The sequence below is a fragment of the Schistocerca nitens genome, chromosome 6, assembly GCF_023898315.1.
Source record: "Schistocerca nitens isolate TAMUIC-IGC-003100 chromosome 6, iqSchNite1.1, whole genome shotgun sequence".
Taxonomy (NCBI): Eukaryota; Metazoa; Arthropoda; class Insecta; order Orthoptera; family Acrididae; genus Schistocerca; species Schistocerca nitens.
In genome coordinates, this window is record NC_064619.1 from 238,340,334 (window position 1) to 238,367,885 (window position 27,552).

The window sequence follows — 27,552 nt, forward strand, 5'->3', positions numbered from 1 at the left end:
ACTGAAGAAAACTCTTCACGGCATTCGCTTCAGAACTGCTACAAATTCGTCGGGCAATAGCCCGCGCCGCTCGAACTGTCAACACAACTGGCACTGCTAAGAGTATCCTACGACTTTCACATCGCTGGCAACGGGTTATATACAACGCTGGTGACTAGTTGGAAGGTCAGTAAACCTTTGAAACACGTATCTATTTTGTACGAGCTTTAAATAAATAGTTGCCACTATTGAAGTTCCAACCCTCGTACATTTGCATAACATTCTTGTCGCATTTTTCCTATTTGTCCATTAATATATTCTCTATAAACTATGCAGAAATCACAAGAAAAACGCCAAAGTATATCTCTCAAACATTGTGAAATTGAGCTAAAAGCAAACTACATGACACAACATACAGGGAGCGGATAAAAATAAGGATATACGAAAAACACAACACAACACATTACGATGCCTAATACGCTATAGGAAAACCGTTATCATTCAGAAGAGCTTCCAGTCGTCTCATAATGGATAAATACAGGTCATGTATTGTTTTCAAGGGAGTCTTACACCATTCTTCCCGGAAAATAGTGGCAACTTCAGGTAACGATGATAAACGTGGATAACCATCACGTACCCAAAGTAGACCACAAATGCTCAAAAATATTGAGAACTGGTGACTGCTGTTGCCAGCAAAGATGTGTCCGCCCCCGGTAGCTGAGTGGTGCCGGCACGGAAGCTCAGCGTGTTCGGTCAGAGAGGTGGTTGGCCTCTGGAATAAAAAAATTGAGTGGAAGGATCAACAAACGAACTTTAACAGATGTCATGTGACGTCCGCAACGACCAAACACAACGATCAAAGAAAAAAAAAGTGGTCAGCGCGACAGAATGTCAATCCTATGGGCCCGGGTTAGATTCTCGGCTGGGTAGGAGATTTTTCTCCGCTCAGGGACTGGGTGTTGTGTTGTCCTAATCATCATCATTTCATCCCCATCGACGCGCAAGTCGCCGAAGTGGCGTCAAATCGAAATACTTGCACCTGACGAACGGTCTACCCGACGGGAAACCCTAGTCACACGACATTTACATTTTTTTAGGGAAAGTGTGGTAATTCATCCTCGTACAATGGTTTCTGTTGCATTCGGCAGTTCTAGATCTACGGTGTAGTAAAATTACAGATGATCACCTTCACAAAGACATGAGAGTTTTGTAATCTGTAGCTCATATTCCAGGAGTGGCAAGCTACCCCTCTTGCACTCGCCACCCACACCCCTCCCCCCCACCCTTATTGCGTATGCCTGTTTGTTTGATACATCTTTTATTTTCTTCCTCAAAAAAAAAATTCATGTGGTCTAGGTAAGTGGGACACCCTTCCCTTGTATTACGCTGAAAAATGCTTCATCACCGAAAAATTATCCTCGGTCAGATGAAATACTGCGACTATTAATACGGTATGCAGTATAGTTTGCCTCTAGAGTTAATATCTTCAGCTACAAACATTACGGTGCCGGATCTACCCACCTGCATTCCATAGAACGTGACTGAATGAGCCAAGCGATGCAGTGATAAGACGCTGGACTCAAATTCGGTAGGTCTGCGGTTGAAATCACTGCTGAACCGTCCAGAATTAGGTTTCACGTAATTTACCTAAATCGCTAAAGGGAAAAGTCTGGACTGTTCCTTCGAAAACAAAAGGGCCGATTTCCTTCCCTTATATGACCTTGGCTTGTGTTCGGTTGCTGACTTCGTCGTCGCGCGGGACGTTAAACCCAATCAGCCTTATTCTTTTTTACTTTTTTAAAAAAAAAATGTTTGAGATGCTGTTAGGAGGCACGTTACTGCTCACAGTTAATCTTCTCCTCAGGCCATGGCAGCGCTGGGAGTAGTTGAGGGATGACGGATGAATTGCTTTACAGTCGAGATCACAACACCGTCATTACCCGAGCACGATATTATTGCAGTTGGCCTCGTGTTGACGTTACAGTAAACAATTACAGCGAAGACCGAGGATAGTGCATCGCCTTGTGAATGTTTTCAAGACAGTTCAGCATATACTACAAAGCAGTTCCGCGTGTCGTCGACAAATATCACGATAAAAACTCGCGATAAGCTGACCGAAGCACCCTCACTCCAAGATCCAATAATACAATGGACGGCTAATGCAGTGTCACTGCTCTGCCTAATCATACCAGCTATCAATATTATCATTTTAATTCTATTAAATTGATATATACCCGTTTTCCAAATTAAAAACATTTTCACTTTGTATGTGAATAATTCATCTGGAACGAATTTTTCCATACTTTATTTACAGTGGTTGGACAAAAATATGAAAACAATGCGAGAAATGCGTGCTTAAACAGATGTAGATGCTAGCCTAGCCTGCATGTTGCGCTGTGATATTTTTGCACGAACCACACCTGTGCAATTCCCTAAACACTTTACAAGTATCAATCATTGTCAGTAAAGTATTCTTTGTGGATGTGAGTGCATTATGTACGAGCTTAAGTGAATTCGAACACGAGCAAGTTGTTGCCGCTCGTATGGTGAATGCTTCTGTAATCAAGCTAGCCGAAGTGTTTGTGTTTTAACTGCGTACAGATCTAGCACCGCCGAGTGCAACAGGAAGTATTATGGCTTTAGAAACTACTCTGTAACTTTGGATTGCTTGGTGGTTGCTGTGCTGTCTTGAAAACATGGCAAATGTGAAGATTTATAGAAAATCACCAAAATAGTTATCACTATATTCTCTGCCGCTTTCGCATACAGCCATGAACGAACTGCAAAAACGGACCACTCCAACACGGTGGCGCGTGGGTTCTGGGACCTGTTCCTAGTGTAAAATCAACATAACTCAGTAGATGCATTACCATAATATAATGTGAACTTCTGTGAGCCTACGAATTTTTTTAGATCGTATCAAAGTTGTGTAATCATTTCTAAAGTTTATGTGCTGTTTTCCAGCTTTGAACTGTATTATTCAGTGACGTTTCTGCTGGTAGCTTTGTTAACAACGGACAAGATGTTCTCAGGTTTTCAGACTTCTTCTGTATTCAAAATTTTTAATTTTTAGGGTGAAACGTCATTGGTATATGAACAAAAATATTATTTGTAAGTGTATCTAATTTACCTTCTAGCTTGTTGGATGAATGGGTTTTAACATATGGGGCCATGAAGTTCCATGTTGTTGAATAGAAAATGTGGAACTTGTATTCATATTAATGAAACAAAAAGACTGCACAGGTATCGAAGTAATTTCTCTTCAAATAATGTTCAGTTGAAACAATGAATCGTTCGACAGACATTGTGAACATTGTACTTACTGTCAGCTCTAGTTCTTGTCGCACGATACGATTTCAAACTCGCAGAATCAAAGTATAAATAGTGTTAAATTTTGAATCTTGCCCCCTCTTTAGAAAATTTCAGCGGAAGTTCAGGCGAACAAATATTGTTTAGCTACCATAGGGACACAAACCAGCATAATTATCGTACTCGCAACTGTTCGTTACGAAGATATGAACAGCTCTACAAGTTTTAAATAGCACTCTATATATTTTAATTCTGTAATCCACTTTCTCTCTTCAAGACGTGTTTAGAAACGGATTACGTAAACATGGAAAGCAACTGAATATCGACTTTGACTGTCCTGCGCTAGTGCTCAGAGTAGGTACCAGGTGTGGTGTAACTCGTCCATTTGCTGTAGTTTTACAGTAAGCAAATGATAGAACAAGTAAAATAAGCACAGTCATTCAATCAACTGCCTTAAACTTAACATTTATGTGAGTACGATGTACATAAACGAAGAGAAGGTACAAATGCTACTCATCTATGGAGAATGTAAGATAGCAGAAAAGTAACTGCAATAAAGATTTCTTCATTTACAATACGAGTACACGTAGTAAAATACCGTGTACGTTGTCGCCTGCGTTTTTAAGTTTCATAACATGGAGTAGTTTGAACGTAAACTAGTGATTGTAATCTGTATTTCTGGCTGAAAATAGGGAAAAACGTGACAGCAATACCCTAGTGACAGATTTCTGTTTTTCGTTTAACACATAAACTGATGATGGTGTCGAACCCTATAACTGCAATAGCTACACCGTGATAATTGAAAAGTAGGTAGAATATCTGCTCTGAAAACATGTAAAACGATATATTTAACGTAACACAACGGACACAAGGAGTACAGTATGGCCTCATGGAGACAAACACAATGTTTAGCCGTGACATGTGGCTTGAAGTAATAGACTGAATTTAAAACTTTGGATTTATTAACAGTTACCTTTACACGAAGGATATTTGAACTGCATGACAGTCAGTGTTCTTAATTGCCACAGTCTCTAACGAAATGAAGGCTTGGCAATATCTTAGCAGACAAAGTGATCAGAATTTGGGGGAGGGGGGGGGGTTGCCTCTACGGACGGTAACAAGGCAAAGAATTTTATAAGCTTGGGCATCATCACCCAACACGCTGCAACCGAGATAAGCGTTGCTGAGAGCAAAGAACAAGAGAGAATGTTGTTGTTACTCATTCACAGAGATTCGCGGGCCGACCGCTGTGGCCGAGCGGCTCTAGGCCCTTCAGTTCGGAACCGCACGACTGCTACGGTCACAGGTTCGAATCCTGCCTCGGGCATGGATGTGTGTGATGTCCTTAGATTAGTTAGGTTTAAGTAGTTCTAAGTACTAGGGGGCTGATGACATCAGATGTTAAGTCTCATAGTGCTCAGAGCCATTTGAACCATTTTTAGATTCGCGGGACTGATAAACTTACAAATTCGTTAACCGATTTGCGCGGGACGAGAGGAGAGCGATAAAAAAAGTGGATACTAGGTAGAGTTATTGAAGCAAGAGAATGAACATAGTGGTCATCCTAAAAAAAAGGGCGGTGTAAAGAATTTACCTTATGACACAAATGGCAGAAAAAATGGCTCTGAGCACTATGGGACTTGACTTCTGAGGTCATCAGTCCCCTAGAAGTTAGAACTACTTAAACCTAACTAACCTAAAGAGATCACACACATCCATGCCCGAGGCAGGATTCGAGCCTGCGACCGTAGAGGTCGAGCGGTTCCAGACTGTAGCGCCTAGAACCGCTCGGCCACTCTGGCCGGCACAAATGGCAAAGATTACAGCAATTCTGAAATATTTTGGTTCAAATAACTGTGACTACGAACAAGCTCTGATGGCGACGTAACTAGCAGTGCGCCAGCAGGCAGTCGCATTGTGTCTAATCGTCGTTGCCTCGTGGTTCAGCTGCACGGCGTGTCCCCACCGTCCAGAAGCATCTCAAACAAGTCGAGACCGTAGCCCACCCCGTCTTCAAATGCCCACCGTTCGCTTCTCGATAGCCTGAGAGGAAGCATTTTTTGGTGCACCTTCCAGCCAGTCACGGACCTAACTTCCGGGCAGAACACAACGATCCAATCGGCTCGCATCCGAAGAGCACCCTGCGTATTCCTTATTGTTTCGTTTCGACTGAGAGATTCTCTAGAAAGAACTCTAATCGTCTGTCATACATTTCCAACAACGGATGGGAACACTCGCCTACGAGTGTGGTGCGAAAGGTCGTTCCACCTACGCGCTCCAAGTCACGTACACCAAGCCACGGAGCGCTGGGATCCTCTGCCACCATGTCTTTCCATTTTCTTTGATCCTCCCCCTAGCTATTTCCCTGTGCGTTCGAACGGTTTACCCTCTGTTTCTAAACTCGGAGGGAACAGAAAATTCACCTTAGCTCACAGTCAGACTAACAGAATGGATTTCATGCAATACAGAATGAGTTTACGAAAGAGGAGGAGGAGGAGGAGGAGGAGGAGGAGGAGGAGGGGGGGGGGGGGAGGGGGTGTTAACCTTTAACGTCCCGTCGACAACAATGTCAATAGAGACAGAGCACAAGTTTGGATTAGGGAAAGATGTGGAGGGAAATCGGCCGTGCCCTTTCAAAGGAACCATCCTGACATTTGGCTGATTTAGGGAAATGACGGAATACCTAAATTAGGACTGCTGGTTTGAACCGTCGTCCTCCAAAATGAGAGTCCAGTGTGCTAACCACTGCGCCACCTCGCCCTGTGAGTTTACGAGGTAAAGGCTGCCAGTCACAAAGGGAAAATTAATGTTAAGTAAAACACATACCGCACAGATCACTACTCATAGGCATTGGTCCGAATAGGAAATGATAACGAAGGCATGTAAAAATGGTAAAATTCCGTATCCACTTTATAGTATAAACTATAAGGAAAGACGTACTCAAATAAACGTACATCTTTCAACTGCAGTACTTTTAAATGAAATGTTGTGTTCAGTAAAAGCAGTAGTTAATTAAAAGCTGAATCATCATTACTTTTCCTTTACTGTTGTTGACAGTGGGTGTAGCTATCTAGGCAGCGAATTTCTACAGAAAATCCTGTCAAGAACACACATTCTCGATGGATGTTTTCTCGTCTTTCTGTGACACTTCCGGAGACGGGAAGTTTCAGCCTAACGCAACGCCGTCGCCGTAGAACACGCACAAAAGAAGCCGTCCAAGTTACTGTTCTCCCTTTCATTGCAATGAATTCACACGTGAGCTCACGACAGCTTAAATATGAGACTGGAATTCCTAAGACCAGCGTACATCACATTCCATCAAGTCAGCAGTTCCATCCTTATCAGACCAACAATTGCACGGGATAGAAATCCATTAACGTGTACAGTTCTGTCAGTGGCACAGCAGCCAATCCTCGCCAATCGGAAATTCTGCTCCAATGTTCTTTTTACCGACGAATGTACCTTCTGGAACAAAAAGGACAGGCAAATACAAAGAAGATGCATTAGTGGTCCAGCGAAAAACCACGACAGCTTACAATTAAAGGGGTGGAGCATCAGCGTCAGAGGACAGTTAGCGTCTGTTGTGGGATACTTCGTACAACAATTAGTGGCGCTTGTTTCATCAATGGTAACCTGAACGACAAGGCACAAGGCAGCTTCCTTGTACGAGTTCTTCTTCGTCGTCTGGATAAAGTGCCTCTAAGAACCGAAATACTTACGTGGTACCGAGATGATTGATGTCCAGCACATAACGCCTTGCTTGCACGTCGTGATCTTAGCCTAAGGTATCCTACCCGATGGATTGGTCGTGGCGTATCAATGAACTGACCTTCATGTCTGCTGAAGTAACTCCTCTGGACTTCGTTTTCTATATGACGCATAAAAGATGTTGTCTATCGCGATACTGCAGCACCCCTACGGAACATGCAGGAACGCGTCGTGGTCGCTTGTTATTCACTTCGTCCGGCAACACTGGAAGCAGAGTTGAATTCTTTACCAAGTCCATGGACCAGTGTATCAGTGTCCATAGTCGCCAATATTGCCTTTTAATATTCTACCCCCGTCGTTCCCACAATGGATTACAATGCAGGCTGATTAAAATTAAACTGCGCTACTTGGAAGGGCCTCCATGAAAATGAGTGAGCGTATAACAATGAAACCTTGTTCAAACATTTGTAAGGACATGCAGAAGAGAAATAACAAACAAATTATTGAAAGAAATACACTCCTGGAAATTGAAATAAGAACACCGTGAATTCATTGTCCCAGGAAGGGGAAACTTTATTGACACATTCCTGGGGTCAGATACATCACATGATCACACTGACAGAACCACAGGCACATAGACACAGGCAACAGAGCATGCACAATGTCGGCACCAGTACAGTGTATATCCACCTTTCGCAGCAATGCAGGCTGCTATTCTCCCATGGAGACGATCGTAGAGATGCTGGATGTAGTCCTGTGGAACGGCTTGCCATGCCATTTCCACCTGGCGCCTCAGTTGGACCAGCGTTCGTGCAGGAGGTGCAGACCGCGTGAGACGACGCTTCATCCAGTCCCAAACATGCTCAATGGGGGACAGATCCGGAGATCTTGCTGGCCAGGGTAGTTGACTTACACCTTCTAGAGCACGTTGGGTGGCACGGGATACATGCGGACGTGCATTGTCCTGATGGAACAGCATGTTCCCTTGCCGGTCTAGGAATGGTAGAACGATGGGTTCGATGACGGTTTGGATGTACCGTGCACTATTCAGTGTCCCCTCGACGATCACCAGTGGTGTACGGCCAGTGTAGGAGATCGCTCCCCACACCATGATGCCGGGTGTTGGCCCTGTGTGCCTCGGTCGTATGCAGTCCTGATTGTGGCGCTCACCTGCACGGCGCCAAACACGCATACGACCATCATTGGCACCAAGGCAGAAGCGACTCTCATCGCTGAAGACGACACGTCTCCATTCGTCCCTCCATTCACGCCTGTCGCGACACCACTGGAGGCGGGCTGCACGATGTTGGGGCGTGAGCGGAAGACGGCCTAACGGTGTGCGGGACCGTAGCCCAGCTTCATGGAGACGGTTGCGAATGGTCCTCGCCGATACCCCAGGAGCAACAGTGTCCCTAATTTGCTGGGAAGTGGCGGTGCGGTCCCCTACGGCACTGCGTAGGATCCTACGGTCTTGGCGTGCATCCGTGCGTCGCTGCGGTCCGGTCCCAGGTCGACGGGCACGTGCACCTTCCGCCGACCACTGGCGACAACATCGATGTACTGTGGAGACCTCACGCCCCACGTGTTGAGCAATTCGGCGGTACGTCCACCCGGCCTCCCGCATGCCCACTATACGCCCTCGCTCAAAGTCCGTCAACTGCACATACGGTTCACGTCCACGCTGTCGCGGCATGCTACCAGTGTTAAAGACTGCGATGGAGCTCCGTATGCCACGGCAAACTGGCTGACACTGACGGCGGCGGTGCACAAATGCTGCGCAGCTAGCGCCATTCGACGGCCAACACCGCGGTTCCTGGTGTGTCCGCTGTGCCGTGCGTGTGATCATTGCTTGTACAGCCCTCTCGCAGTGTCCGGAGCAAGTATGGTGGGTCTGACACACCGGTGTCAATGTGTTCTTTTTTCCATTTCCAGGAGTGTACATCTTAATTTCCACGTGAGAGGGTAAAATTTGTTAATTGTGCACCATGTTTACGTTATAAGTTACAAACGCTGCTCATTGTGACGATCATCTGCATCCACAACAACCTGGAACCGCACTAACAATTGCTCTAATGTTGTCTGAAACATTCCAGGTGGAATTTTTGCTACCTCCCTCGCTATGCTTATCTTCAACCTCCAACGTGTGTTAGTTTCCCATTGATGAACCCTGTCCTCCAGGTGACTCTACAGCCAGAAATCGCACGGGTCCAAATCTACTGATTTTGGTGGCCTCACAGTTTGGAACGATCGGCAAATGCTTCGGTTTCCTCCAAATGTGACTTCAGTAGAAATATGAGGTGGAACTCCATCGTGAATCACACCAAATGAGTCGAAACTTTTTTTATCCTGTAGATCATGGATCATATATTGGCGTAATTGATCAGAGTAACGTGTGCCGTTCGCCGTGTACGTCCTCGGTCGTTGATATTTGTGTTTCAGTCCTACGTCGCCGGACCAGTAACTGCGCCTGACGGCAAGTCATGACATTGACACTAACATCAACGCAAATCCCGCAGCACACAGTCTGAACATTATTTGTATTAAGCTGGGTACCCATACGATAACTACTTTTCCGTCTACGCTGGTTCAAACAGGACAAGTTTAATTATAGCCACTTCCACTACAAAACAGTATTTAAATCCCCGTTTCTGCTTCTTATTAAGTTGAATGTTTTGTTTACGTGAACGCGTGATATGGTTTTGAACACGACTTGAAATAGGAAGTGGATTTCTGAATAAACATATGTTGCTATCTGAAAGACGTACTACTGTTGAAATCTTCGTAATGAACAAATAAAGTTTCGAGAAAGGTAATCTTACTGGTTAATGTCTCTGTGGTAGGTAAACAACATTTGCTTGACACATTTTTGTTTTGCATCCAGGACAAAAATGTATTCGTAATCCTCAAAATAAATGGTCCACCTTATATACAGACATACGAATATAACAAGTTTTTAATGAAAAGAGAACAGGATCCACACAAACACACTGCATTATTAGGGGCGGTAATACATTTACATTTACATCAACATACATAGGTCACATTGAAAACTGCTGCCCTAAGAAAGTAATAAAACCAAATAGATTAAATATTTCAAAACCTTGGATTTCAAATGGAATAAAAGTATCTTGCAAAACAAAAAGAAGATTGTACTTAATATCAAGGGAAAATGATGACTACAGAGCTAAATCACATTACAAATTATATTGTAAAATTCTAAACAAAGTAATCAGAACCTCAAAACGTATTTATTTTCAAGGAAAATAAATGCCTCTAATAAGAGAAAAACTATATTTAACATAGTAAAAAGTGAAACAGGAAAAACTAATCAGGCAAATAAGGAAATTATGTTAAATGTAGATAATGAGTTGATTAGAGATACCTCCAAAATTACTGACACTTTCAACAACTTTTTCCTTTCAGTAGCAGACAACTTAGGTTTGCATAGTTCCTCAGAAGACAGCTTACAATATTTAAAAAATGCATTTCCGCAGATGTTTGACAAAATTCAACTATATCCTACCTCACCGAAAGAGATTTATAATACACTGCTGGCCACCGTAAATGCAACACCAAGAAAGACAAGAGGTAGCACAACGAAATTTATTTTGTAGAAAACATGTTGACCAAGTATCAAATGATTACGTTTACAGACGTCCGTGACATGTGGTTCCTGCCAGAATCAGTAGTCAGAGTAGCCGCCATTGTTGGAGATCACCGCTGCCACACGTCTCGGCATTGAGTCAAAGAGACGTTGGATGTGTTCCTGCGGTACAGCAGCCCAAGCAGCTTCCACACGTTGCCAAAGATCATCTGGTGTGGCAGCTGGGGATGTAATCTGGGTCACTCGTTGAGCAACCATGGACCACATGTTTTCTATCGGCGAAAGATTCGGAGAGCGAGCCGGCCAGGGAAGCAATTCAATCTGGTTATTGACGAAGAACCTTTGGACAATGCGTGCCACGTGTGGTCGCGCATTATCCTGTTGAAATATGGCTGTGGCCGAGCCCTGAAGGTAAGAAAGGACAACTGGCTCCAGCACCTCGGATATGTAGCGCCGGCTATTTAAAGTACCGGCAATGCGTACTAGAGGCGTGCGAGAGTAATATCCAATACCGCCCCATACCATAATACCCGGTGCAAGACCAGTGTGGCGGTGCATAATGCAGCTGTCCAGCATCCTCTCTCGACGGTGTCTCTACACTCGAATCCGACCATGATGGTGCAGCAGACAGAAGCGTGCCTCGTCAGTAAAGACGTCATTCCATTCTGCCGTCCACATCCGTCTGTCATCACACCATTGGCGACGGAGACGTCTGTGGTTCTGCGTCAATGGTAGACGAAGCAATGGACGTCCTGCGGACAGACCACTCTGCTGTAAACGGCGTCGAATGGTACGCGCAGACACTGGATGATGCGTTACAGACGCAATGTGCTGTGCTATGGTTCGGGATGTCACTGAGCGATCCGTCACTGCCATGCGCACAATTTGCCTATCAGCACGTGCAGTGGTGCACCGAGGTGAATGCGATCGACCACGTCGGTCCGTCGTACCCTCCTGCATCCAACGGTCACATATCCGCATTACAGTTGTTTGGTTTCGTCCAACACGACTAGCGATTTCTCTGTATGGTAATCCACAATCTCGGTAAGCCACTATCCTTCCTCTGTCGAACTCGGATACTTGATCAAAAGATGTTCGCTGTTGTCTACGAGGCATAACTGATCGTCTTGTGAAACAACCACAAGGTAAACACACGTGCCGAACGTACACTCGTCGAAATCGCCAAGCCTTAAATGGCGCTATGAGGTGGCGCCACAGGCGCGCGTGATGTGCGTCTGCGCTGAAATTCTAATCAGTTGCATATCTCATCGCTGCAAACTCATGGTGTAAATTTCACTTGATTCGGATGCTTCCTTCAGGGTGTTGCATTTACGGTGGCCAGCAGTGTATTATTAGCTCTCTTAAAAACAAATGTTCCAGTGGTTATGATGGAATCAGCACTACCATAATTAAATGTTGCTCCTCAGAACTTTGTGACATATTGAGTTACTTATGTAATGAATCCCTCTTCTTTTTGCGGTTACAGTCTCAAACAGAGCGAGGGGGAAACGTCTGTCTAGTTGCCTCTGTACGAGCTGTAATTCCGAAATTTCCCTAAAATTCTCCTAATAAACTGAAGTCAACTATTCGCCTTCGCTACTACCGACCTTACGTGGTCGTTCTACTTCATACCGCTTTGCAACGTCACGCCTAGATATTTAACCGACTTGACTGTGTCAAGCAACAGACTACTAATGCTGCATTCGATAATTACGGGATTATTTTTCAACATATGGAGCAAGGTGCTATACATTATATCAACTAAAAATGTTGTCTAAGTCATCCTGTATCCTCCTAGAGTCATTCAACGACGATATCTTCGCGTTCATCGCAGAATCATCAGCAGAAAGCCGCAGATTGCTCTCACCCTGTCCGTCGGGTCATTTATATGTACAGAGTGTCAGAGCGGTTCTATCACACTACCCTGGTGCACTCCCGGTAACATCATTGCATCTGATGAACTACCGCAACGAATTGGGTTCTGTTATTTAATAATTCATCGAGCCACTCGCATTTGTGGGAACGTAACAAATATATTTGGACCTTCGTTAGTAGTCTGCAATGGGTTACCGTGTCAAACGCTTTCCCGAAATCTTGGAATGTGGACTCCATCTGTTGGCCTTCATCTGTGCTTCGCAGGATAACATAGGAGAAAAGGCAAGCAATGATTTGCACTAGCGATGGTTTATAAATTAATGCTTATTTGTAGGCAGAAGCTATTCCGTCAAAGGGAAATTTCTTATATTTGTCAGAATATGCTCAAGATCTTCCCCCATGAACCATGGGCCTTGCCGTTGGTGGGGAGGCTTGCGTGCCTCAGCGATACAGATGGCCGTACCGTAGGTGCAACCACAACGGAGGGGTATCTGTTGAGAGGCCAGACAAACATGTGGTTCCTGAAGAGGGGCAGCAGCCTTTTCAGTAGTTGCAGGGGCAACAGTCTGGATGATTGACTGATCTGGCCTTGTAACATTAGCCAAAACGGCCTTGCCGTGCTGGTACTGCGAACGGCTGAAAGCAAGGGGAAACTACAGCCGTAATTTTTCCCGAGGACATGCAGCTTTACTGTATGATTAAATGATGGCGTCCTCTTGGGTAAAATATTCCGGAGGTAAAATAGTCCCCCATTCGGATCTCCGGGCGGGGACTACTCAAGAGGACGTCGTTATCAGGAGAAAGAAAACTGGCATTCTACGGATCGGAGCGTGGAATGTCAGATCCCTTAATCGGGCAGGTAGGTTAGAAAATTTAAAAAGGGAAATGGATAGGTTAAAGTTACATATAGTGGGAATTAGTGAAGTTCGGTGGCAGGAGGAACAACACTTTTGGTCAGGTGATTACAGGGTTATAAATACAAAATCAAATAGGGGTAATGCAGGAGTAGGTTTAATAATGAATAAAAAAATAGGAGTGCGGGTTAGCTACTACAAACAGCATAGTGAACGCATTATTGTGGCCAAGATAGACACAAAGCCCATGCCTACTACAGTAGTACAAGTTTATATGCCAACTAGTTCTGCAGATGATGAAGAAATTGGTGAAATGTATGACGAGATAAAAGAAATTATTCAGGTAGAGAAGGGAGACGAAAATTTAATAGTCATGGGTGACTGGAATTCGTAAGTAGGAAAAGGGAGAGAAGGAAACATAGTAGGTGAATATGGATTGGGGGGAAGAAATGAAAGAGAAAGCCGCCTTGTAGAATTTTGCACAGAGCATAACTTAATCATAGCTAACACTTGGTTCAAGAAGGTTGTATACCTGGAAGAATCCTGGAGATACTAATAGGTATCAGATAGATTATATAATGGTAAGACAGAGATTTAGGAACCAGGTTTTAAACTGTAAGACATTTCCAGGGGCAGATGTGGATTCTGACCACAATCTATTGGTTATGAACTGCAGATTGAAACTGAAGAAACTGCAAAAAGGTGGGAATTTAAGGTGATGGGACCTGGATAAACTGAAAGAACCAGAGGTTGTAGAGAGTTTCAGGGAGAGGATAAGGGAACAATTGACAGGAATGGGGGAAAGAAATTCAGTAGAAGAAGAATGGGTAGCTCTGAGGGATGAAGTAGTGAAGGCAGCAGAGGATCAAGTAGGTAAAAAGACGAGGGCTAATAGAAATCCTTGGGTAACAGAAGAAATATTGAATTTAATTTATGAAAGGAGAAAATATAAAAATGCAGTAAATGAAGCAGGCAAAAGGGAATACAAACGTCTCAAAAATGAGATCGACAGTAAGTGCAAAATGGCTAAGCAGGGATGGCTAGAGGACAAATGTAAGGATGTAGAGGCTTGTCTCACTAGGGGTAAGATAGATACTGCCTACAGGAAAATTAAAGAGACCTTTGGAGAGAAGAGAACCACTTGTATGAATATCAAGAGCTCAGATGGAAACCCAGTTCTAAGCAAAGAAGGGAAGGCAGAAAGGTTGAAGGAGTATATAGAGGGTTTATACAAGGGCGATGTACTTGAGGACAATATTATGGAAATGGAAGAGGATGTAGATGAAGATGAAATGGGAGATAAGATACTGCGTGAACAGTTTGACAGAGCACTGAAAGACCTGAGTCGAAACAAGGCCCCGGGAGTAGACAACATTCCATTAGAACTACTGATGGCCTTGGGAGAGCCAGTCATGACAAAACTCTACCATCTGGTGAGCAAGATGTATGAGACAGGCGAAATACCCACAGACTTCAAGAAGAATATAATAATTCCAATACCAAAGAAAGCAGGTGTTGACAGATGTGAAAATTACCGAACTATCAGTTTAATAAGTCACAGCTGCAAAATACTAACGCGAATTCTTTACAGACGAATGGAAAAACTGGTAGAAGCGGACCTCGGGGAAGATCAGTTTGGATTCCGTAGAAATGTTGGAACACGTGAGGCAATACTAACCTTACGACTTATCTTAGAAGAAAGATTAAGAAAAGGCAAACCTACGTTTCTAGCATTTGTAGACTTAGAGAAAGCTTTTGACAACGTTAACTGGAATACTCTCTTTCAAATTCTGAAGGTGGCAGGGGTAAAATACAAGGAGCGAAAGGCTATTTACAATTTGTACAGAAACCAGATGGCAGTTATAAGAGTCGAGGGGCATGAAAGGGAAGCAGTGGTTGGGAAAGGAGTGAGACAGGGTTGTAGCCTCTCCCCGATGTTATTCAATCTCTATATTTAGCAAGCAGTAAAGGAAACAAAAGAACAATTCGGAGTAGGTATTAAAATTCATGGAGAAGAAGTAAAAACTTTGAGGTTCGCCGATGACATTGTAATTCTGTCAGAGACAGCAAAGGACTTGGAAGAGCAGTTGAACGGAATGGACAGTGTCTTGAAAGGAGGATATAAGATGAACATCAACAAAAGCAAAACGAGGATAATGGAATGTAGTCAAATTAAATCGGGTGATGCTGAGGGGATTAGATTAGGAAATGAGACACTTAAAGTATTAAAGGAGTTTTGCTATTTAGGGAGTAAAATAACTGATGATGGTCGAAGTAGAGAGGATATAAAATGTAGACTGGCAATGGCAAGGAAATCGTTTCTGAAGAACAGAAATTTGTTAACATCGAGTAGAGATTTAAGTGTCAGGAAGTCGTTTCTGAAAGTATTTGTATGGAGTGTAGCCATGAATGGAAGTGAAACATGGACGATAACCAGTTTGGACAAGAAGAGAATAGAAGCTTTCGAAATGTGGTGCTACAGAAGAATGCTGAAGATAAGGTGGGTAGATCACGTAACTAATGAGGAGGTATTGAATAGGATTGGGGAGAAGAGAAGTTTGTGGCACAACTTGACTAGAAGAAGGGATCGGTTGGTAGGACATGTTTTGAGGCATCAAGGGATCACAAATTTAGCATTGGAGGGCAGCGTGGTGTGTAAAAATCGTAGAGGGAGACCAAGAGATGAATACACTAAGCAGATTCAGAAGGATGTAGGTTGCAGTAGGTACTGGGAGATGAAGAAGCTTGCACAGGATAGAGTAGCATGGAGAGCTGCATCAAACCAGTCTCAGGACTGAAGACCACAACAACAACAACAACAACATGCTGAAGATGTTTGCAGCAAACCGATATTAAGAATGTTGGTTTGTAATTTTGCAGATCTGATCTTTTACGCTTCTTATGTACATTAGTCACATGTACTTTTTTCCAGTCTCTTAAGACTTTGTGTGAATCAGAGAATCGCGATGAATGCAAGCTAAGTAATAGACCAATGCCGCAGCGTAATCTCTGTAAAACCGAATTTGGATTCCATCCGAGCCTTGTGATTTATTTGTTTTCAACTCTTTCAGTTGCTTCTCTATGCTAGGATTGTCTATTACTATGTGATCCATCCAGTTTAGTGATTTTAAGTAGGACCATAATTTTGTCGGGTTCTCGACAGGATCTTTCGTTAAGGCATGATTGTGTAAATTGTTGTATACTTTGAGCATCGATCTCTTTAGAAACACGCGAATTTCTAAAACTTTTGGCTATCGGAATTTGCTCCTATTTCCCAGAATTTGCCTAATTTTCTTATTAATTTTGTTATTAAATTACGGAAAAGTCCGTTCTCACCCCACTTGCTCGACACACTCTACTCCGTGGTGCGATTTACAACAATTGAAAATTTTTCCCATAATTCCACTATGTCCATCATAATGGAACTAAATGATGTCCATTAATTGACTAAGTGTGGTGCTAACAGCTGATTATCTGCTCTTCTTCAGCAGAAATACTCTCCTAGGCCTCCTTAGTAACCAGCGCTGCTATGATGATATCATGATCACTAATTGCTGCCTCTGTACTGACACCGTCGGCAAGGTCAGCCCCGTCTGTAGCTACAAGGTCTAAAATATTCCCATTGTGTGTGAGCTGCCAAACTAGCTGCTCAATACGGTTTTTGGAAAATGTGTTCAAAGCTACTTCACAAAATTGTCTGTTCGTACCAGCAGCAATGAACCCATAGAAGTTCCAGCCTATACTCTGTAGTTTAAAGTCGCCACCAACTAGTATTGCTTGATTTGGGTACTACCGCGCTGCTCAACGTATACTTTTTTTTGAATGATTGCAAAACCCTCTCGGCGGAATCAGGTGGAAATTCTACAATTAACGTGATTGCACCTAGGCCTGTTACTCCCATCCAGATAACTTCATAGTTAGGTTCAATTTCCATCTCGACAGACACAATATTTGTGTCGACTGCCCGCATCTCGTGGTCGTGCGGTAGCGTTCTCGCTTCCCACGCCCGGGTTCCCGGGTTCGATTCCCGGCGGGGTCAGGGATTTTCTCTGCCTCGTGATGGCTGGGTGTTGTGTGCTGTCCTTAGGTTAGTTAGGTTTAAGTAGTTCTAAGTTCTAGGGGACTTATGACCACAGCAGTTGAGTCCCATAGTGCTCAGAGCCATTTGAACCATTTTTTTTGTGTCGACTGTAGTAAACACCCCCTTCCTCAAGAGTCTAATCTGTCTTTTCGATATACGTCCCACGCCTGGCTAAATATTTCAGAAGTTTCTGCTTCAGGCTTCAGCCAGCTGTCGGTTCCGAGAATCAAATTTTGACAGTTGAAGTGCTTTTACTTTCGTCTCGGTCTTATTGTGCTATCTACATATCATCTGGCGGGTCTTCATCAGAGGATTTCAAACTACCGCCTAACGTAAAAAAAAACACTACGGTCTCTCTGTAAGCACTCTGCTACCCAAGTAACTGCTTCCTCTGTGTAGTGGACCCTGACCTGTCAAGAGGAGTCCTGCAATTCTCCTCCCCATAATGCACATCCACAGTAGCGAAGACCGTCACAGAAATGATGGAGCCTTTGGTTGAGACTCTCCATCTGGCTCCAGACCAAAGCGTCCCAATCAGTTCTGGGAACGATGTTGCAAATTGTCAGCTCTGCTTGCACCCCGTGCTAGAGGTCAGCAGTCTTCGCCACTTCCAGCAGCTGCCAGTATGAACTATGCTTGGCCTCAGAACCCATGCGACATGCATCGTTGGTGCCAATGTGAGCCACTACTTGCAGACGACTGCACCCTGCACGCTCGATAGCCACAGGCAGGACCTCCTCCACATCTCGGATGATGTCCCTGGCAGATACACCAAGTGCACAGCAGATTTATTTCAACCCCTGGATGCTATTTCCCTAACACTGGAGCCCTCACCTCGTCTGCCTGCTGAAGGAGTGACTACCTGTCTACTCACAGTGTGAATGGGCGAGGTCCGGTGGTCAGCATCCACATTCACAGTCCGCCTCTGGCGATGCGAACGCATCACTACCCGCCACTCACTCAGCAGTGGCGGCGGAGCCATCGCGTTGTATACAGTGCAAGGTGCCTCGGCAGCAGAAATCTAGGCTGAAACAAACAACGGAGGTGTCCCAGGCGACGCGCCAGATCCTCCACCGCCGATATACCCCGAGCCAGCTGCCCGAAGATGGCTGATCCCAGACAAAAGCATCTTCAGCTGTTCGCGAACTGCAGCCAGCTTCTCCTGCGTCCGCACACAACATTCACGTATCCTACCCACCCTTGTACTACTGACTTAAGAATTAAATCGTAAAATCACACAGAAAAAAATGGCTCTGAGCACTATGGGATTTGACTTCTCATGTCATCAGTCCCCTAGAACTTAGAAATACTTAAACCTAACTAACCTAAGGACATCACACACATCCATGCCCGAGGCAGGATTCGAACCTGCGACCGTAGCGGTAGCACGGTTCCAGACTGTAGGCGCCTCGAACCATTCGGCCACACCGGCCGGCAATCACACAGAGAAAGCTACGTAGGTAACTTGGTACTATCCTGGTGCGTCACCAGCACCTCGTTTAAGTTTGTTTGTGTTTACGTTTGTACGAACTCCTTTAGTAACTAGCCATAAGTGCTAAGAAAAGATAAGTTGTGACTGTTGAAGATTCACTGTATCCCTGACCAGCTCACAAACTGTACGGGGCGACTTATAGCTGATGCTCTGTGTTGCAGGAAAACTGCCGGCTCGAACCCCGCGTCAGCCACGGCCTCTGTTCAGTTCGTCTATCATCCGTTCAACCGCCAGATCGCCCGATGGTGAGTACTTACCGCAGTGTCGCCTTGGCTCAGGTACCGTCCGCTGCTGCAGCCCTTGCTCCCAACTTTAGGAGTATTAGAAATGCTCAGCGCCTCACTTGTGAATCTCGAATGTGTGCAGATTGCACGCGCAAAATACATTTAACGTCGAAATTGGTTTGTTTCCGAATTCTCAAGGCAAGTATGTCATGACTTTATTAACCCGTAAGGTTACTTGGAAAACGAATAAAAAAAACCTTTTTTTCCAGCTGAAAGAGAACGGTACTCACAAATCATAATAATTAGCACACTAATATTCTATGCTATATCTTATGCACACTTCAACTACATTAGTAACGTTATTAGAGGACATCTTCTACACACCTTGAGCTTCTCTAGAAATATTTATTTGCATAAACCAGTTTTCGGGTTTATATCTCGTCATCGATGGCATCTGGATAAAGGAACAAACAACTGTATGTACATCGACTTCTAAAGAATGACAACTGTATCTACAGCGTGTTCGAAAATTCCCGTTACAGATTCTGGTACTTGTAGAGAGGACTGAGTAAAAATATTTTGAAGGGGAACTCATGTAAGGAAACGTACCGTTTCCGTCTTACAAGCATTTGAAAAAATGTTGGTAACGAGACCACTTTTATAAGTAATGGATTAGCCGTAAGCCCAGTACATCACTTGTTTTACAACTGCACTCATTAATAACCAAAGCAAATGCTCGTGTAATCGCTGACGGGTACGTTTCAACGCGATGCAGCACGATCTCTTCCAATTTGGGTGTGCGACGTCTCCCTGGAGCACCAACTTCACGACTGCTGGCGGTGAAGGTACCCTTTCTTGAAATTGTGGCGAAAATGGTATGCAATGGGGTCGGACGTTGTGGAGAACGATCCTGATAAATCTGCAAACGTGTACTCAACCACGTTGTTCTAACACTCACAGTGACGTGGATGAGGCTCGAACTAGGTCGAAGAGGTAGGATAGACTTCAAATGACATCAGCCGATCCGACGTAACCACAACCCACCGTGACTATCCTGTTCCTTCCTATCTAGCAAACATGTTTTCAGATGGCTGTAGCCAACATAGGTTCCTGTTCAAAATATTATGTACGCTCTCCCCTCTACGAGTCCTAGAAGTTAATAACGGGAATTTCCGAACACCCTTACAAAAGCAGCAATGACATGCGTCTCAGTTAACACAGTAGGATCTGAAATGTGTCTTATCGTATACACAGGTTGTTATGTATGTTACTATTAGGCAGTGACAGTTCTTGATAACGTTTGATGTAACTGACATATAGCGTAAACGTACAGTGTAACTGACAGGTCAAAGAGTGTACATTACCTGTCTTTTGGTATTTGTCACAGACATATTTACATATATCATGCGTTTACATATGTAAATTACAATTTTTCGGCAATTGGGGTATGAAGGTAGAATATACGAAATGTGTAAAACTGCAAAATAGTACAACATACCACGGTTCGCGCGGCTCCCCCCGTCGGACGTTCGAGGCCTCCCTTGGGCATGTGTGTGTGTGTGTGTGTGTGTGTGTGTGTGTGTGTTGTCCTTAGCGTAAGTTAGTTTAAGTTAGGTTAAGTAGTGTGTAAGCCTAGGGACCGATGACCTCAGCAGTTTGGTCCCATAGGAACTTACCACCAAGTACAACATATATGAATGCATGTCATAGACATATATAAATTTGATCTTAGAAGTAACAAAAGACAGGTAATGCAGAGTCTTCGACCTGTCAATTCCACGTTTACACTATGTTACAGTTATGTCAAACTTCTCAAGAACTGTCACTCCCTGAGATCTGACAGCAGTAACATGTTCAAATGTGTATGAAATCTTATTGGACTTAACTGCTATGGTCATCAGTCCCTAAGCTTACACACTACTTAACTTAAATCATCTTAAGGACAAACACACACACCCATGCCCGAGGGAGGACTCGAACCTCCGTCGGGACCAGCCGCAGCAGTAACATAGATGACAATCTGTATACTATGTGATAGAACAGAGTCTAGATTCTGTCTTATTAGCTGAAACGCACGTCACTACTACAGAGGTACATAATAAAAGTAGAGATATTACTTCTAAAATATATACAGCTGTCATTTTGTAGAAGTCGATACACAAACAGTTGTTTGTTCCTCTGTATCAGATGTCAATGATAATGGGTTATAAATCCGAAAACAGGTTTTGACAAATAATAATTTCTAGTGCAGTTCAAGGCGTTTATATGGTGTCCTTTAATAAATATCTGGAAGCTACAGAGCACCAAAGGTCCAAGATTTTTACATTACATTCAGCTTTATGCATCACTACGAACTTGATATACAAACGTGGTGTGCATTGCTTGATACAGTCTCACGCTGTAATTTGTACTATTTACTTAACATGAAGCAGAGTCTACGAGCAGTTTAAGAAAACTAAGACAAGTGAAAATTACGTCATCGGTTATATACTCTAATCGTATTCCATGGTAAGTCACACAGCAAGGTAATGCATTTCGTTTCATTTTACTGTGCGTATGTCAGTATTAGTTCACTCAGAATATTTTTTATGACGGACGAAAAACACTATGGCGTTTCTGTCACATTTTTTCATACTCAGTTCAGTAGCACGACATCAAAGCAGTTGTCGGAAAATATTAGGTGCGTTGTTGTGTTTTTCTAAATATGATCAGTTAATGTCAGCCACCTTAAAAATAGGTCTAATTTGAGCCACACTCGTCTACATTCGTTCCTTCCACCGATCAAAACATTTCTGTACGTCGATGTACACGAAGCTCTGGAGGAGATTCGTCACTTTGATTTTCTGACGGAGTGCAACACAGATCATTGTCGACAGACATAAGCAAGCTGTATGCCCATAATTACATCATATGACCCGGTCGCAAAAAATTTTTTCACTGATTTACCGCCTTATACAGCTTTTAGATGTCTGCCATCTTCAGATTTTCAGCAATGGAGCCTGAAGCTTTGGCACTGCCAGTCAAAAGTAATGTCAAAACCTTAAAAAAATCATTAAACAAACGTCGGCCGAAGGTATTGAGATAAAACTGCGACAAAGAGGCAATACGTGAAAAACTGGCCACAAAAGCCTGAACAGTTTTGTATTTGATTGAGTGATTAAATGTGGTGACAGACCTCATGCAATTGACTGGCGATAATATGACACAAAAATAATTCTTTATTTACGCAGACAGTTGATGTCCTTTTATTTTTTGGTTGTAGACACGTTAATGACCTACTGAGCTACAAAGAATAAATCATGCATTCTGTCGCAGAGAACTGGTGATATTTCTCTCCTGTGGACTCTGAAATTATCTGGGTTCACCTGATGCTTAATTATTTCAACTTGTTATTCAAACCAAGAAGTTCTGCGTAAGGGAAAAATTTTGGTAATAAATAGTACTATCACGCGAGAAAAATATCAAAATAAAAGCCCGTTTATCTAGAAAATAAAACAAAAAAGTTAGATAAAAGTTCTTATCAAAACCCCTCGTCGACATCACTTTCTAGGAACTTATGTTACCTTGATAAGGTCCTCTTTTAAACCGACGTTTTCAAAGCATCTCTATGTTCAGAACGTTCGCAATCACACTGTATCGCAGTGTATAAGTAGTGACGTGAGTATGCAGGATGGACGGAAAGTTCCCGTCAGAACTTGAGAATGTACACGTCAGTCCGGGCATGCATTGTCGTTAACGAAGACTGTTGTAGTTTCTGCCTTTCACGGCGTCGATTCTGAAAGCGTTCAACGAAACTCGTCGTATGCTGTTGACTGTCTCGGTTCCATAAGATCACCACACCTTTTTTTATTTTTGGTATCGATGCTTTTGTGTGTGTGTGTTTTTCATATCTTCGAAATGTGACTGACAGAATTATAAGGATTACTATTCTGAGTGCATATTACACCTATTTCATCAACAGTCAGTGTGTACAGTTTTACGCTAAGAAATCTAATCATTGACGGTAAGTGAAATGCTTTTTGTTTAACACTTCAACTGACTATCGTACAGCAGTGTAACATATACTCTAGGATAAAAAAAGTAACAAACAAAATAACGATGCACCACGAACGAATTATACGAATGGTACGGAAGTCGGTAGATGTGATGCACATGTACAAATAAAAAGATGATTACAATTTCAGAAAAAATGGATGATTTATTCAAATGAAAGAGCTTCGTAAACAGACCAAACCAGCAACGCACTGGTCAACCTCTGGTCCTTATGCAAGCAGTTATTCGGCTTGATAGAGTTGTTGGATGTCTCCTAAGAGATGTTGTCCCAAATTCTGCCCAACTGGTTCGTTAGACCGTCAGACTGCCGAGATGGTTGGATGGCTCTACCCATAATGCTTCAAGCGTTCTCAATTCTGGAGAGATCCAGCGATCTTTCTGGCCAAGGTGGGGTTTCCAAAGCACGAAGACAAGCACCAGAAACTCTCGCCGTTTGCGGGTGGGCATTGACTTGCTGAATTATAGGCGGAGGATGGCCTGCCATGAAGGACAACGTAATGGAGCGTGAAATATCGTTGACGTGCCGCTGCGCAGCAAGAGTGGCGCGTAAGAAAACCAAAGAGGTTCTACTATGAACAGGAACGGCACACCAGACCAACACTCCTGGTATCGAGAGAGACTTTTAGGTTGGTATCCCACCGCTATCTGGGACATCTCCAGTCACGTCTAAGTCCTAGAATCTCATTGACTGGAATAGAATTGTCTTCAGTGATGAGGTCCACTTCGAACTGAGCCCCGATGACCAACGAAGACGTGTCTGTAGACACCTCAGACAGCGGCGGGACCCCCAACATGACTGTCGTCCGCCAAACGACCTGACAACCAGAAGTGACGGTCTAGGGTGCCATTTCTTGTCATACCAGCATCCCTTTGGTTGTCATGCGCAGCACACTAACCACACAGCGGTACGTCAACGACACTGTACTCCCCGTTTTGTTTCCCTTCAAGACAAGTCACCTTCGGCTTACATTTCTGCAAGATAATGTCCGTCCGCACACGGCGAGAGGTTCTGCTGCTCGTCTCCGTGCTTGTCAAACCCTACTTTGGCCAGCAAGGGCGCCGGGTCTCTCCCTAACTAAGAACGTTTGAAGCATTATGGGCAGGGGCCCTCCAGCCAGATCGGGATCTTGACGATCTAAAGCTCCAACTGGACAGAACTTGACACGATATCCGTCTAGAGGACATCCAACAAGACTATCAGTTAATGCCAAGCAGAATAACTGCTTGTATAAGGCCCAGTGGTGGATCAATGCTTTATTGACTTCCTCAATTTGTGAAGGTCTTTTTCTTGAATAAATCATCCAACTTTTCTGAAATTGTAATCGTTTGTTTGTCAGTACACGCACATCACATCTACTGATTTCCATCCTATTCGGATAATTCCTACATGGTGTGACGATTTTTTTTTGTTTTAGAGTTTATTATACAGTTACCAATATGGGTTTAGAACATATTCCGAAAATTGTGATGCTGGAGCCACTCTCTTCCCCACATCTGAGGGGGAATGATAAAGTTTTAATTATTATATCGGGAAATAAAGTCATGCAATTAATACACAATGAATTCTCCGCGTCACAGTATGGCAACTCGGCGCTAGAAGAGTCAAAATAAAATGGCAGAGCCCGTTCCCTTTTTCTTAACTGGCTCATCTTTTGGCGTGCTATGGTACTGTGGCGCGGGGAATTCCATGTGTACCAAGACTGCGGACATACACCTCCAAACAAACCAAAAATTAATTAAGTAATTTTTATTTTTCGCGGTGACAATTAAAACTTAATCACCCAGCTTGTGCATGCCCACATACACACAGTTCCGCAGGTAGTTCATTGAGACACAAATCGCAGTCGACAACATTGTGAACAGCTAGGACAGCTCAGATGCGGAGGACCTATGCAGGCTCTGTAACATCTGACAGGGGGCCCATACAAATCTTTCGCCCTTGTGTTACGTACAGCCTATAATACGAGTGTTATTCATAAAGTAAATTCCGAACCGTCGTAGCTAATCGAATTTCGCTCGAAAATTGAAACGCGCATGCGCACCGACTCCTTGCATGTCTTCCTCGCCAAACGACGCCATTTTCATTGGTCTGTCGGTGTTGTGTTCACAGTGTGAGTTCATAATGATAAAACAATTGATCAGTCCGCCGACTGTGAAACACGGTCAGTGATTCGGTTTTTGACAGCAAGGAACGTGGCAGCAGCGGTAGTTCATCGAAAGGTAAGTGAGGTCTATGGTCCCAATGCGATGAGTGACAGCAAAGTGAGTGTGTGGGTGAGAGATCTCGAAGAAGGGCGAGAAAGTGTCCATGATGAGCCGCGATCAGGCCGATCATGAGTGAACTCAGAATATTTTGGTATAACCTGTGGACGAAAATATTAGTGCAGATCGGCGATTCACAATTTCAACTTGACCTTCAACCTAGGCGATTCACAATTTCAACTTGACCTTCAACCTAAAGGAGTTTCTCGATGTCAAGCGCTTCGCAGCAGACGGCGACGTAAAAGCAGCAGATAAATCTGGCTATCCTCAGAGGTGGCAGACGTCTATGGCTTAGTGACACAAAAGCTTATAGAACGTTATGACAGATGTTTACACATACATGGAAACTACCTAGAAAAAATAGAGAAACATGTAAGGTATTAAATAAAAACATTTTTGAAAAAACAAATAATCGTTTATTTTATTAGAAATCGGACCTTACTTACCAAATGACCCTAGTACATCCAGCTTTGAAATTCGTTTCTCAAAGCAGCCTATCCGAGCGTTGTGAAATTGGGCGTGTGCGGCCAATCGGGCAGATATTGATTTCTACGCATCGAAAATAATGGTTCTGTTGTTGGCAACAGGCGAGATCGAGCCCTCTCAAATATCGCGTCAGAGTCGCGGTTGCTGCAACCGATGATTGCAGCAGCCTGTCAGTATACACGTACAGATGAGGCCGCCCCTCTGAGACTTTGGCCGGCACGTATTGGAACGACGGCGCAGATGACGTGCGCCATCATCGAGGCGCGCCTCTACTCCAGAAATAGCCCAGGGGCCGAGTGCAGCCGGGAACGCAATCTCAAGTGACGGCACGCCCCGTCCCGGTAAGTATTTCTGGCCCGCGTTGTTCAGGGGGAACCTCCACGGCTTGACCGACACTCCCATAGCCGCCTACAGCGCGCCGGGACTGAGTGATAGGCAGGCTCCAGCAAATGACCTGGCATATTTGAAATAAGAAGACGCAATGAGAGCTAAATGAAAATCTTCTCCCAAATTTTACAACAACAGTGTGATTACATTTGTCGAGTCACCTAAACTGTGTCCACCTCAGTTTTTTCCTCAACCGCAAAGAATTTTCTAACACGGTCTTGGACAAGTGATAGCATGCAGAAAGGTGAATACAGACACGCTCGTAAGATCTACAGAAGTACAAATATTGAATCAACTATGGTATATTTTTAGCAAGACAATATTTTTTTGCCCTTTCGCTGTCGAGTTAATAGCAGCAGAGCGCCCGCTGTGTGCGGCGTTTTTCGCTTCACGCCATCCTTGGCTGTGCTGCCCTTTCCCAGGCACCGAATATTTCCACAGAGCAGAGGAGGAATCTCTGCTTTGCAAGCGTCATCAAATTTATTTTTGGATGACGAGCGAGGGAAACGTGAAGATTGATTTTCTCTACCCAGAGATACTGAAAGACGAGGACCGACTGTAGCCAAAGTACCTGAAGACCAGGAAAATGAAATTTATACTGACTATTGAATACTCTTTGTACTTCTTGGTAATGTGTTCTTCCACATTTTCAAACTGCTACATAACACGCCCCTACACTGCAATCCACCAAAGTGAGCGAAAGACATTAACAAAACGGTTTCTGCCATCTATAATCAATATTAAGCGCTTAATGCCTGAATAAATTTCTTCTTGAAAGAAAAAATCGAAAATCGTAGTTTTTAGCCAGTAATGAAGCGTCACATCTAACATACGCTATACTTGTTTGGTATGTCGCATATTTACGACAGCAGGCATTCGAGAAACTGAATACTTACATCGCTTCATTCAGTAAAACAATTTTATTTAACATTTTTGTGATACATCTATAGGATTTACATCATAAAATATGAGAAATACGTGGTGGCATACTTTCTGAGAATACGGGGTGAAACGGGCATAGGTGCAAATATTTTTATATGTGGTACCTTAACACGTACACACATCAGTACGTTGATTGTTTTTCTCTAAATCGAACAGTTTTCCCACAAACACATCACACAACACTTTAGGCCCTACATTTTCTGCATTGCCATTACTCCACCTCTAACTGGACTACGCCTGTCAGTATAGACTAACCGTTCTGCGTCCACGTGTCCACACTTCATTACCTGACCCGC

The 27,552-nt window shown here is 43.7% G+C and overlaps 1 protein-coding gene across 1 annotated transcript in view; it reads left to right on the forward strand.

Annotated features, from left to right (window-relative positions):
• The window catches only part of LOC126262820 (uncharacterized), an 817,803-nt gene that overhangs the window by 544,057 nt on the left and 246,194 nt on the right, over window positions 1-27,552 (forward strand). Inside the window, exon 3 of the mRNA XM_049959668.1 lies at window positions 19,064-19,147. Coding sequence (XP_049815625.1) covers window positions 19,064-19,147 — 84 coding nt within the window. The remainder of the gene's footprint in view (window positions 1-19,063; window positions 19,148-27,552) is intronic.